The sequence below is a fragment of the Lupinus angustifolius genome, unplaced genomic scaffold, assembly GCF_001865875.1.
Source record: "Lupinus angustifolius cultivar Tanjil unplaced genomic scaffold, LupAngTanjil_v1.0 Scaffold_2_216, whole genome shotgun sequence".
NCBI lineage: Eukaryota > Viridiplantae > Streptophyta > Magnoliopsida > Fabales > Fabaceae > Lupinus > Lupinus angustifolius.
Genome location: NW_017716625.1, coordinates 1 through 12,892, shown reverse-complemented (window position 1 = coordinate 12,892; position 12,892 = coordinate 1). Strand labels below are relative to the sequence as shown.

Here is a 12,892-nt window from a genome sequence, read left to right as displayed (position 1 = left end):
CCACAGACTTTGGCTACAACAAACCATGGGCCGCATCAGAATTATCCCACAACTTCCACAATGCATATTAAACGTCTTATCACCTAACAAATGTAGGAAAGACGGCCTAAGAGTTATGTTACAATTATTATGAAAAATTATATCCAGACCACAAATGTCAAGGCCAACAATTCTTAATACTCTAAATGAATATATTTGTTGGTGAATCGGAAGATGTGTTGATTTCATTAGAGCCCGTTGAGGCTGATTCAGAATTCAGAACCATCTACTGTCTGAGCAAGCGTTGGAAGGCCAACTCTCTCCAAAAACGTTGCAGTTCACTAGATCTATTGCAGGGCATGGGGTCACAATTTTAGTGGATAGTGAGTTCCCACAACGTTATCCAACCCTGTTTGGCCCAATATTTGCAATTGGAGATTTCTCCTACTCCAAAATTTACAGTCATGGTTCGAAATGGAGCACACATTTATTACACTAGTTTGTGTTCTAATACTCATATAACACTACAGAACCAACTTTTTCATATTCCTTTTTATCTCTTACACATCAAAGGTGATGATATTATTTTAGGCATAGAATGGTTAAGGACACTAATGTTATTGATTCGTATTTTGCTATTCCTTTGATGAAGGGAGACATTACCAATAACATTCACCCAACTACCTTTCATCAACTTTCTAGACTGTTCCACATGGATGCCATAACCTCCCTTCATAATATACAATTTCTACACTTAGACCCCCAATCAGACACTGTTTCATAAACTTCCTACATAGTAGACCCGAAAATCCAAGACTTACTCACTCAATATTACCATATTTTCCAAACCCCACACGACCTACCCCAACCTGAAGACCACCACATTCCCCTTTTACCCAATTCATCCTTTGTTTCTACTAAACCTTATCGATACCCACACTCCCAAAAAGAGGTTATGACTAAGTTGTTAATGGATATGTTGAAGAGGGAATTTTGATCCCAAGTACAAGTCATTTTTCATATTTAGTCTTGTTGATTAAAAAATGATGGTAATTGACGATTTTGTGTTGACCATCACGCACTAAATTCTATCATTATGCGCGATCAATTTCCTATTCCTACAATTGATGAATTACTAGATGAGCTAGGGGGAGCTACAGTCTACACTAAATTAGACCTCCGCTCAGGCTATCATCAGATTAAGGTCCACCCTCAAGTCACACACAATACCATTTTTCGAACTTTCAATGGACACTATGAATTCTTGGTTATGTTGTTTGGAATAACAAATGTGCCTTCTACATTTCAAGCTGCAATTAACAATTTACTACAACCATATCAAAGACATTTTTGGTGTTTTTTGATTACATTATCATTTATAGTTCATGCTTACAAGATCATCTCTCACATTTACTGATTGTATTAGAGCTATTGGGTTCTAACCAATTTTGTACCAAATTATCAAAATGTGTCTTTGGAGTTAATTCAGTGAGTTATTTGGGTCACATTATTGCGAATAGTGGTGTTCAACCATATCCAAAAAAAACTCCAAGCAGTAGTGAGATTGTCACAACCCCGTTCACTCACGACACTACAAGGTTTTTTGGGGCTCAATCGTTTCTATAGAAAGTTTGTTAGGAACTATGCCTCTCCCACCGCTCCAATCACCGATTTACTAAAACATAACAATTTTACATGGTCCAGTATAACAAAATTAGCATTATAGAATTAAAAATGTTATGACTACTACTCTGGTGTTGCATCTGCCTAATTTCAAGTTGACTTTCGATGTTGAAATGAACGCATTTGCTACTACCATTTGGGTCGTTCTCCCTCAGTGTGGCCACCCGATTGTTTTTTCTATCGGAAGATGTCCTCTAGAATGCAACATGCTTCGGCCTACACCCGAGAAATATTTGTCGTCAAAGAATTTGTCAAAAAGTGGCGTCAATACTTAATTCGGAGAAATTTTAATATCTACATTGATCAACAAAGTTTGAAACACTTGATGACTTAAGCGTTTCACACCCATCACCAAAAAAAATGGGTCACAAAGCTCATTGAATTTCAGTATGAGATTAAGTATAGGAGTGGTACCTCTAACCGAGTTGTCGGTGCATAATGGTGGTGTGATAGCACTGACCCTACTTCTTTCTTGGTGATCTCCTCCCATTTTCCTTATATCTTGGACCAATTGCGTGCATATTATGCTAAGCTAGAAGGCCAAGCACTCCTATAGAAACAAAAAAAAGATCAGAAATGGTAGGAACAGTTCCTTTTTCACGTGGACTGTTATTCTTTAAAAATCTAAATTATCATACATGCCCTGGAGACTTTCTACCCCTCATTGATCAAAGAATTTCATGAAACACCACTTTCTGGCTACTCAGGGTGGAACCGAACATTCTGTCATTTGATAGCTTCTTTCTATTGACCCAACATAGCAAGGGATGTAATGGATTACATTCGACAGTACTCTATCTGTCAATATAACAAGTATGTGCCAAAAAATATCAAGGACTTGTACAACCGTTAGAAATTCCAGATCAAGTTTGGGAGGACTAATTGATAGATTTTATGACACACTTACCTTCCTCTCATGGACACACTATAATCTGGATCAGTGTGGATTGACTGACCAAGTACACCAATTACATTGCTTTACCCACAAAATTCACGGCTGAGACTCTGGCTCATCGATTCTTGAATGAGATATGTCGTCTTCATAGTGTACCTAATTCAATCGTGTTAGACCGGGATAAAATCTTCCTTAATGCGTTTTGGAGTGAATTTTTCAAATTACTAGGTACTAAATTATGTTTTAGTACAACTTACCATCCACAGTCAGATGAATAGACAGAGGTGGTTAACTGATGCTTGCACATTTGAATAGTCAGCTTACCATCAGAAGAAATGGTTTGCACATATGTCCTTGACTGAATATTGGTACAATACCAATAATCACTCCTCCATATATTAGTCTCCATTTGAGGCTCTATATTGTCGTGTACCATCCATAATTCATGACTTTGTTTCGCGTTCAGCAACAAACCCGAAAATACATGATACACTGAAAACAAAAGGCCAATTGTTAGCTACCTTAAAAAACCTACTTCACACCTAACAAAGAACGAAAGCTCATGTTGGTGCAAAAAGAAAGGATGTTACCTTCAAAGTGGGTGAGTGGGTCCTTTTACGATTACAACCATATTAACAGGTGGCCATATCAAAACATTCTTCTCACAATTGGTTTGTCGATTTTTAGGACCGTTTCAGGTGAACCATATGATCAGTCTAGTGGCATATGAGCTCTACCTATCAAAGGACACACAAATACATCAACTATTTCACGTGTCTCTCTTGAGAAAAAAATTAGTGACCCTCACAATCACGTTGAAGTGCTCCCTCAAGATTTCAAATCCCTGGATTTGACAAAACAAGAAGATGAAGGCTTGTTTCATTCCAGCACAGGGGCAACATGGGTGATGGCACCCACTCCATCCTCGTTGACCATCAAGCCCTCACAAGGAGACATCGACTTTAAATACAGGCTACTTAAAAATGAGGTTTTATCTCACCGTGGAAGTGATGACACGGTATTCGGGGTAGAAAAAAAAGTGAAGGTGAATGAAGATGATGAAGTCGTCCAAAAATAGTTCGACATTAAACTCGGCTTGAAACTTGACTTGAGCCAATCCTTAACGAGTTGAATTAAGCTGAGTCAATTTTGACTCGATTTGTTTCCATCTTTGAATATACTTTTTTCTTTTTATCTAATTAATATTAATAGTATTACTAATAATTTACCATTTTGAAGTTATTAGTATATTTGGGAAATAATGGAAATTTAGAGTGGGGGAGAAGTGAGAAAATTATGACTTTTTTATTTTTAATTTCATAATAGTAACTATCACTAGTACATTTCAACAAAATATTAGAGATATTTTTTGTCCAACCTTTTTAATTTATTAATTAATAATCTACTTTTATTAGTGTTTGGTGTTTATTAATGCTAATTGTGGGAAAATGGGCCATCATTTCCATTTAGTTCTTGCCCGCAAACCTGCAAATTCTCATGTTCCTGTCTATTTTCAATTGGGATAACAGGTTTGCCATAAAAAACACAAAATAAAATAGAAAGAGATTAGAGTAAGAGCTTAGAGATAAAAAAAATTAAATTAAATTACATTACATCATAATTTTTAGAGTAAATTACACTCTCATCCCCTGAGTTTAGAGTAAATTACACTTTCATAACCTGAGTTTTAGTGAAATTACACAAACTATCTCTCTCTTTTTTATACCTACATAAATCACCCTTATTTTTATTCATACATTACACTAAGAAGTTATACTTCCCCTGAGTTTTAGTGAAATTACACAAACTTCTATCTCTTTTTTATACCTACATAAATCACACTTATTTTTATTCATATATTACACTAAGATGTTGTGCATGAAAAATAAATGTGATCTTTTAAACAATAAAATTATGAGTGTAATTAAGTTAAATAAAATATGTTATATTATGAAAATAAGTCTAAATAGCAGTGTTGTGAAACCCGAGCCGGACGTCAAACCAGCAGAGGTCTCGTATTAGGTTTAACCGGTTTAACCGTTTAAACCGTCCGATCTAACCTGTTGATTTCATACATAATTAATAATTTTTATTTATAAATATATAGTTATATATAAATGTAAAACTTTATATAATTAATAATTATGTATAATTATATTGAAATAATATCTCTTTATCTTTTTTTGGACCGTAGTAAAACAAAATATTAGAACATTGTCCCATTTTTTTTATTTTTAAGTGAGCCGTCAAAGCGCTTCAACTCTCATTCGGTTAAGACGGCAAACTAGAGCCGTTTTCAAGTCCGGTCAGTGGTCAGACCGGTCGGACCGTCCGGTCCGGTTCTAATAACACTGCTAAATAGTATAAGACTTAATGTCTCTTCATTATTTTTAGTTTGTTACAAAATGTATCAATAATTTTAAAGAAATATTTAAATCACTCTTCTATTATATTGTAATGAACCAAAAAATGAAGAGGTATTTTCTCCTATATTATTTGAATGTGTCCCCACATTACACTTATCATTTTTTTTGTTTAAAAGATGAGTAGTATAATGTATATATGTAAATTTGGAGGGTTTGTGTAGTATAAACCAATATTATTAAAACCGTACCGGTCATCAAACCGGTCAAAATATTGGTACAATGACTTAGTGGTTCAACCAATGATTCAGTAATTAAATCGCATGTCGGTTAACCAGACCTATTTAGTTATATATATATATATAAACATGTAATAAAAAATTTCAAATATGTAATACGCAAATTTATAATTCATGCTGATAGTATACTAAAACCAATAACGAAATGTTATAATGCACTAAATTAGAAACAATAGCTACATGTTACCTAAATTACTCCAAAGTCCAAACCAAAACATGAAAGTATCATTACTAAATTACTTATTTAAATGCCATCTATTATTCTTTTTCTCTTACTATCCTAACAATAGTGACTATGGCTACTTGGTAATTAGTATCATCCTAAATTAATATAGTTTAACACTTGTTATTCTTTTTCTGTTGCTAACTTAGTATCCTCTAAAAAGAATGTTCACAAAAAGGGGACTGACACAGGGAAGAAGATACCACTACAACAGGAAGATGCGCCGGTGGAAGTGGAGCCAACAGATATGCACCGCTGAAAGAACCGAAGAAGAAAGGGATTTATGATGGAGACACGACAGAGCAACAGGGAGTCGAAGAACTGAACTTGATGGAGAAGAAAGTGGACTGAACGGAGAAGAAAGGGGACCAAATGGAGAAGAAAGGGTTTGTAAGAGGCTAAAAGGAGAAGAAAGTGGGTTTGTGAGAGACACTGAACACGTGAAGAAAGGTGTCATTTTAATCATGTTTTTTAAGAAAAAACATATGCACGAACCAGCCGGTTTAGCTCCAATTCGGCCAATTCACCGGGTTTGACCGGTTCTATTGCACATCCAGTCCAACACTCATACCGTACCATCCGGTTTTCTGGTCGAACCAGTCAGTCCAATCCAGTTTTATTATCACTGGTATAAACTAACACTAAAGAAATATGAATATAATTTACTCTAATTTTTAAGTCATTAAATAACATTGCATCTTAATTCATTTGAACTTTTTTTAAACCTTATCCACAATGAAAATGCAGCAGGCAAAAGGAACTAAATTTGTATGAGATCCCCACAAAAATTTGTGGCTATGCAGACCAGACCAGACGCAGCCATTACCCATTTTGCTACCTATAATTAAAAGTATGCTTCAAACCATAGCTCCACTCAATCATTACTAGTAACCTTTTTTATACATTCATTACTAGTAACTTCACAAGGTCAAAGTCATGAGTCAACCATTCAAGGATAGTTTCTGGCACAAACAATTGATTATGTCGCATAATTCTTATTGACCGCCACTAGTTCAGGACTGGTCTTAAAAATTAGAAATCATTGTACCTTAAAATTAGTTATTTAAGGCTATGATGTTGATGTTGTTAAATTTATATCATTACATACAACATGGCAAATGGTTTAAACTTTAACGCACAACCATGAAACATGGCCAAAATAGCCAGAGACTTTCCATTCCATATTGATACTCTTGAACAAATTGTTGTTTCCATTGGCAAGGTTGGTTGGGGAAAACATGCCTCTCACGGCATAGCTTACTTCTGTTTCTCCCTTAACTCTTTTTCCTTCTAATTACAACCAAATTTTTATGAGGGATTTTACTTTTAAGTAGGTTTGGGGCAAAAGCAAACCTACCCATTTCAACTTAATGATCATATAAACCCTCTCATTTCTAATTTTGACTCATTCAAGAATGCTTCAAATGTGCATGGCAGAAGCTAACAAACAGTTCGCCCATAACATACTGATGCAATATATAGATTCTTGGACCATTTTTCCTGCAAAACCATCAAGTTAAATATTATGATGCTGTTAGGAAAAACCTTAAAAAGAAAACATACTACTTTTTGGGAGGAGGCTCTTCTCTACATCACATAGTTTAGAATATATAAAAACAGGTCAAAGTCTTCTGTTTTTAAAAAAGAAATCTAAATCTATAACTTAATGTCAACCTTCAAAGAAATTGTGGTGAGATCAAGGAAAAACTAAGACTTTGAAAATAGGTGTAGCACACGATAAATAAATGTCATGATTTTTTTCTTCCCTTTTTGGCTATGAAGAAAAGATGAGATTTGTGAATATAGTAATTATGGATTTTTCTTTTAGAAATACTTTTCTAAACCATAAGCTATCAGTGACATAATTATCAATTGATTCCCTATGGCAAAAATTAACAAATAACCAAACAAAAAGGGGAATCACATCAACACCAATAGGCATGCTAAAAGTGCATGCATGCCAACCTAACAAGTAACAGGACAGAACACAAATGCGAGTACCTTTACATGGGTGCTGGGAAAGGCAGATGTGCGCAGAGTCTCTTGAGTTTCATCAAGTAATTTACGTTTTGGGATGCTAAGTATGAAGGCTGCCTGATCACTAGTAGCAGCCATAGATGTAATCCGGTAACCACTCTCCCATCGTCGATGGATTCCTTCACTTGGATACAAAAAGTCTAACTCCACAACCTTGCATCATCAAAATGGAAAGCAAGTACATTTGATGAGAATGGTTGAAAAAATACATATATAACCACAAATCAAAGTAAAAATGATCTAGATACCTGATCAGAATACCCAGCATTTCTAGACATAACAACACCCCATCGACTGCCAGCAGTAGTCATGGAGGTAACATGGAATCCTTCTTTCCATTTCTTGTTTATCCATTTGAAAGGAAACGATTCACTGACTTTGTAGGATTGCTGTGTGTAAGGAGTTCCTACAAATCATGGATTTACAATGAGAAAACAAGCAGCAAGTCAACCGCCATGATAAATAAAACAGCAAGGTCCTATGATTAAGTAAATCCCTTTATAAATAAATTAACAATAAATACATATTAATAGTGTACAAAAGTGGTACAGAAAATTGAAGGAGCAAAATAAATCATATCTATGCATTAAATGCTATAAAAAAAGTGTAATGGTTAAACCTTTTGACATGACAACCAAGGAACTTCCATTAACTGCACCAGCTATTGAACTGATATAATAATTTTTCTCCCATTGCTCCATAATCCAATCCTGATTCAAAATCAAAATTCCAACACACAGACATCATTTTTTCCCATCATATATATTTACTCAACAGGTACTGAAAAGGTATATAAATCAGGGAAGAAAGAAAAACTACCTTATGAAGGAAAGCTGCTGACAACTCATAAACCTGGGAAGAAAAACCCGTTCCTGCATCCATAATTAGGGCCCACAGATTCTCTGCAGAGGCCACACAACTTATGTACAACCCATCCTCAATACCCTTGTCTACATGCTGCCGGAGCCTAGTGTCTGCTACATTATAGTGATATCTGCAACCAAATTAAATGTTACTTATGACCAAGCAAAATAAACACTTCTTTATAAAGAAATAAGCTAATGAATATGGTGGGCAATTAAACTCCTGCACTAGTAATTACAAATCATAACTACCTTCTTTAAAATTATTTTAAATAAGCATTACCAAGCAGCAAGTGCAAAGATGGATCAGAATCTATAAAGTATAAATTCATAACCAGGTTCATAAATTTAACAAGTTCAAAAATAAGTACAGCTCATTTTGAGTGACATCGAAAAGTTAATTAATAGAATCATATTTACTAATGAATATAAAATACGGTAAAACCTTTTGAAGCTATCGTTTATAAAATTTCCTTCCTATCTCCTTTTATCCCAAAAAATATAGCACTTCCTAGGAAGAACCTGTGAAGTTAGACTTATGTCTAGCTATGACAAATGATATTTCAGCATGTCCTTGTATTCCTCTCCTTTTATTTGCTTTTTGTTAATGGAGAGGTGGTATTGGCCAATTAAGTAATACCACTTCCTTCCAATATCAGTTAAAGCAGGACAGCTAATTACAGTGACAAGGGAACTTTAAGCTGCAACATGCATCGTTGTATGCTGACTTCATAGAACTTTCCATGTGAGTCACACTATTGCAGCATTTGGGAATGGCCTACACCCAATTATTAGGTATGCTAGACATCCAAGAGATTAAACAAAAAAGAACAACTCAATCCAGCAACAAAACTCACCAGATCCACGATGAGATAAAGAAAATTTTCAAGTCCAACACATAACGTGGAACATCATAAGTAATAACACACCAGATTGAGGATCCTGTATTGATTAATTACCTCTGCTTCATGGGACGGCGTGCATTATACACTGATATCCACTGAGTAGCAGGACTCCCTAATCGGACTTTCTTCTTAGGCTGCTCATCTTCTTCCAGATTAATAAGCATCCTTCCCCGCTTTTGACCAACCTATTAATACAAAGACTTTAGCACTAAGATACACAACTCGGTCAATAAAAATAAGCAACAATGTAACACCCTAGAATAACATTAAAACAACCTTTAAAGCTCCATCAATTCTGATAGGTCTCAATGGAGTGCATGGTTCAATCAAGCTATCAAAAAGTGATATAAGCTTGGAATAATTTGGCTCCTCATCAAATTTCATGTTGGTAACAGCTTCAAGGAAATGCTTAAATGGAGCGGGACAAAAGCAGCACATCAACTCTGGAGTAGTACCCATCTTTTTCTTACAAACAAGAAAACTTTTATTGTCACCCTGTAGATTCAGTTAAAAATAGAAATAAATTATATTATATCATATATAAAATGAAAACTCTACAGAGTTAAAATCAATAAAGTGATACTACAAAACAGACCTGATAACCCTGCCAAGGTAATCTCCCTTTTATTAGAAATATTAAAGTGTATGCCAGTGACTCAAGATCATCCCTTCGACTTCCAGTTCTACCTAAATGTGCATGTACACTGGCATACCTTATTGTTCCTCTGCAGGAAAAGGAATATTAACAACATCAACATGTATAACAAAAGATAGTCCCATAAAAATAGTCACAACATTCACAAACCTGAAAATGTCAGGTCTCTGATCATAGTCCACATGTTGACCAGATGATGCATCCTTCCATCTAGATGCTGTAGATACAATATACAAGGTATGGGCTTTAACGTGTTAGGAAAAATATCATATCTAAAACCTAGTAGTGAGACAGAAAGCCTAACACAAAGCAAAAGCCAATGGTTTGGAAGGACAGCATACCCAAACCAAGATCAATAAGATATAACTTCTTATCATCAGGTGTTCCAGGTTGACCAAGCAAAAAGTTTTCTGGTTTTACATCTCCATGCACAAACCTAAGTCAATAACATGAGATTCATTTACAGGACAATAAATGAGAATGTTAAAGTTGACAAGACTGAACATACTATGAATATGATTTACCCTTTCAAATGGAGTTTCTCAAGAATTGATATTGCCTCCACCGCAATGCAAGCAACCATATTTGGAGACATCCTGTCAAGATGCTAAAAAAGTTAATGGAGAAGAACGGGAAGAATTTAAAGGAATTGTAATTTTCAAAATAATCCTATAAGGCAACGAGGGGGAGAGTCCAAAACTTACGACTGGCCCAAAGAATTCCATACATCCCAGAGACTAGGCCCAAGGATGTCCATGACCTGAAATATTTTATTTTCCTTTAGACAACAAAAAGCAAGCCAACATATGACAATATGTGGAACTTCAAATCTCACCAGAATGTAGAAATCTCCTTGTCGGCCCTTGTAATGAACCCAGGGAATTCCATAGCAACCATTCAGAGTGCTATCAACGCCCAATTAAAAAGGAAAGTGAAAGTGAGATGATAAAATTAGAACACAGCTTGAAAACGTATTCTAGATGAGCCTGTAAAGACAGAAAGGACAGATTACTTACGTGTACACTTGCCACTCATAAGGAGGTCCATAATTGCAACCTTTACTGTTTCTGTGCTCAAACTTGAGTGCAACCTGAAAAACAAGGTTGAAACAAGAAAATGTGTCAAAGTATCATCCTACATACCATCATTAATACTTCATTAAATCCTTAACGAATGATTGAACTCCCACGTAATACCTCAATTGCATCAGGGCCTGTTCGATCATAGCCCCCACTAATCCTTTTGCCAACATAAACTTGGCCAAAACCACCCTTACCCAATTTCCTTTCAATCTTATATACAGGTGAACCACCAACTTGCACCTGAATGAATCAGAGAGCAACTACATTAAGGTCCAAATTATATATTAACTAATGAGCTAAGACATGATAAATATCATGTTTATTATGGAAAACCAAAATATCCAAAACCATCCAAGTCAATTCAACACATTAAAATCGGAACAGCAAAGAGGGGATTAAATCCATTAAATATGACTATCATATGCAGCAAAATAAAACATTAAAGAAGTACTAGCAGTCAATAACATAGTTACCAAACATAGCTCCTTCACATCATAAAAACTAAATTGCAGCAATATTTTGGAAAGGCAGTAATGCAATCCAGTAGAGGTAACAAGCAATACGGGAATACCCTCTCAGGGACAGGTGTGGTGCTTGCTTCCTCTTCAGCTGCCACCGCCTTGTCTCCACTTCCACCCTCCATCACAATATTATTATTGGCCACTATCTCTAAGTTATTGTAAATGGGTTCCGGAGCCCCTAAAGCAACAGGTTCTGGAAGGGCGCCATAAGGTTCAGGATCGAGATTGATCACTCTTGCTCCGCGGCCTCTACCAGCTGCTGTTCGCCTTGTGGGTACAGCTGGTGAAGGCCCTTTGCCTAAAACTGTGGCATTACCACCTCTTCCACCTCCAACTCTCCTCCTAGTTCTGTTCTGAGCAGGAGGTTGCACCCAATTCTCTCCTTGATCAACAGGTAATGGACCAGGTTGAAGATCACCAAGCCGTTTCGACCTTCTAGCTCCACTTCTCAACTCTGGCATCCTATCCCCATTCAAATCATAGTCCACTCTAGTCGCCAAAGAAACAGCAGACAACCTCTGCAGTAGATAGAAAAAATCAAAGCAAATACACAAATTCAGTCCAAAGCATTCACTAAGAAAACTTTTCACCAACAAGAGCATAACCTCCAAGATGAAGTCCAAAATATCTATAAATTCTATATCTAAATATCATACTATAAGTAGTGTCCTGAAAAGGTATTAGATACCATAAAAATTAAACTTTGAGCAAAATATACACTGCCTAAAAGTTCAAACCAATTTTTCTCATAAAATCAAAAATAAATAAGCCAAAGCGAAAACAAACAAGTTCTTAGCCATATACTTCATCATCAATTTCAAACCTGAAAATTTCACTGATTGCTTTAACTAAAAAAATCATTTTTTTTTAAAACAAATTGAACACTCCAATCTTCAAACCGATTATCCAAAACCATATAAAATTCAAACTTTATTGCAAAAAATCACACAACAAACCATCAAGCACGCTGAAAAGTGGAAACAACAAAACAATTAACTTAAAAAATGAAAATAATTCCAACCGCAAAAAAAAAACTCACAGATCGATGCCTTGAGCTTCGAAAACAGAAGGATCGGGAAGCGATTCAAGAACAAAACGATAAAAATAGCGATCGGAGTAAGATCGTTGAGGAAACAGTGAGAAAAACGCGAGAAATGCAGAATGAGAGAGAGAAATTGAAAGGTGAAAGCTTTCAGAAAGTGAAGAATGAAAAAACAAAGCTATAACGAAAACGTAACCGTCATCGTTAGGGTTCGATAGAAAATGAAGAGAAGAAAAGAGAGGCTTCAAGTTTATTAGGTGAAGGAAAGTAGAAGAAGATATGGCGTTACCCTTTTCGGTTTTGATGTGTTGTGGCTTCTTCTTCTTTTGTTTTGTTTTTTTTTTT

General features: G+C 35.5%; 1 protein-coding gene across 5 annotated transcripts; it reads right to left on the bottom strand.

The window, feature by feature from the left end:
- Positions 1–6,500: 6,500 nt before the first annotated feature.
- Positions 6,501–12,886, bottom strand: LOC109337185 (casein kinase 1-like protein HD16). Of its 5 annotated transcripts, none has more exons than XM_019574105.1 (17): positions 12,837–12,886; positions 11,556–12,023; positions 11,099–11,224; positions 10,919–10,992; positions 10,738–10,807; positions 10,607–10,662; positions 10,427–10,498; positions 10,244–10,338; positions 10,053–10,119; positions 9,843–9,972; positions 9,524–9,742; positions 9,302–9,432; positions 8,299–8,473; positions 8,099–8,189; positions 7,728–7,885; positions 7,444–7,632; positions 6,501–6,942 (listed from the first exon to the last, which is right to left on the bottom strand). In XM_019574105.1, the coding sequence occupies exons 2-17, from the start codon at positions 11,964–11,966 to the stop codon at positions 6,883–6,885; spliced, it is 2,124 nt and encodes a 707-aa protein (XP_019429650.1). In that variant the 5' UTR covers positions 11,967–12,023; positions 12,837–12,886; the 3' UTR covers positions 6,501–6,882. The 5 variants fall into 5 exon arrangements, with proteins under 5 accessions (XP_019429650.1, XP_019429653.1, XP_019429649.1 ...); XM_019574108.1 differs by having other exon boundaries at positions 11,556–11,967; positions 12,837–12,855; XM_019574104.1 differs by lacking the exon at positions 12,837–12,886 and adding an exon at positions 12,545–12,826.
- Positions 12,887–12,892: the final 6 nt, after the last annotated feature.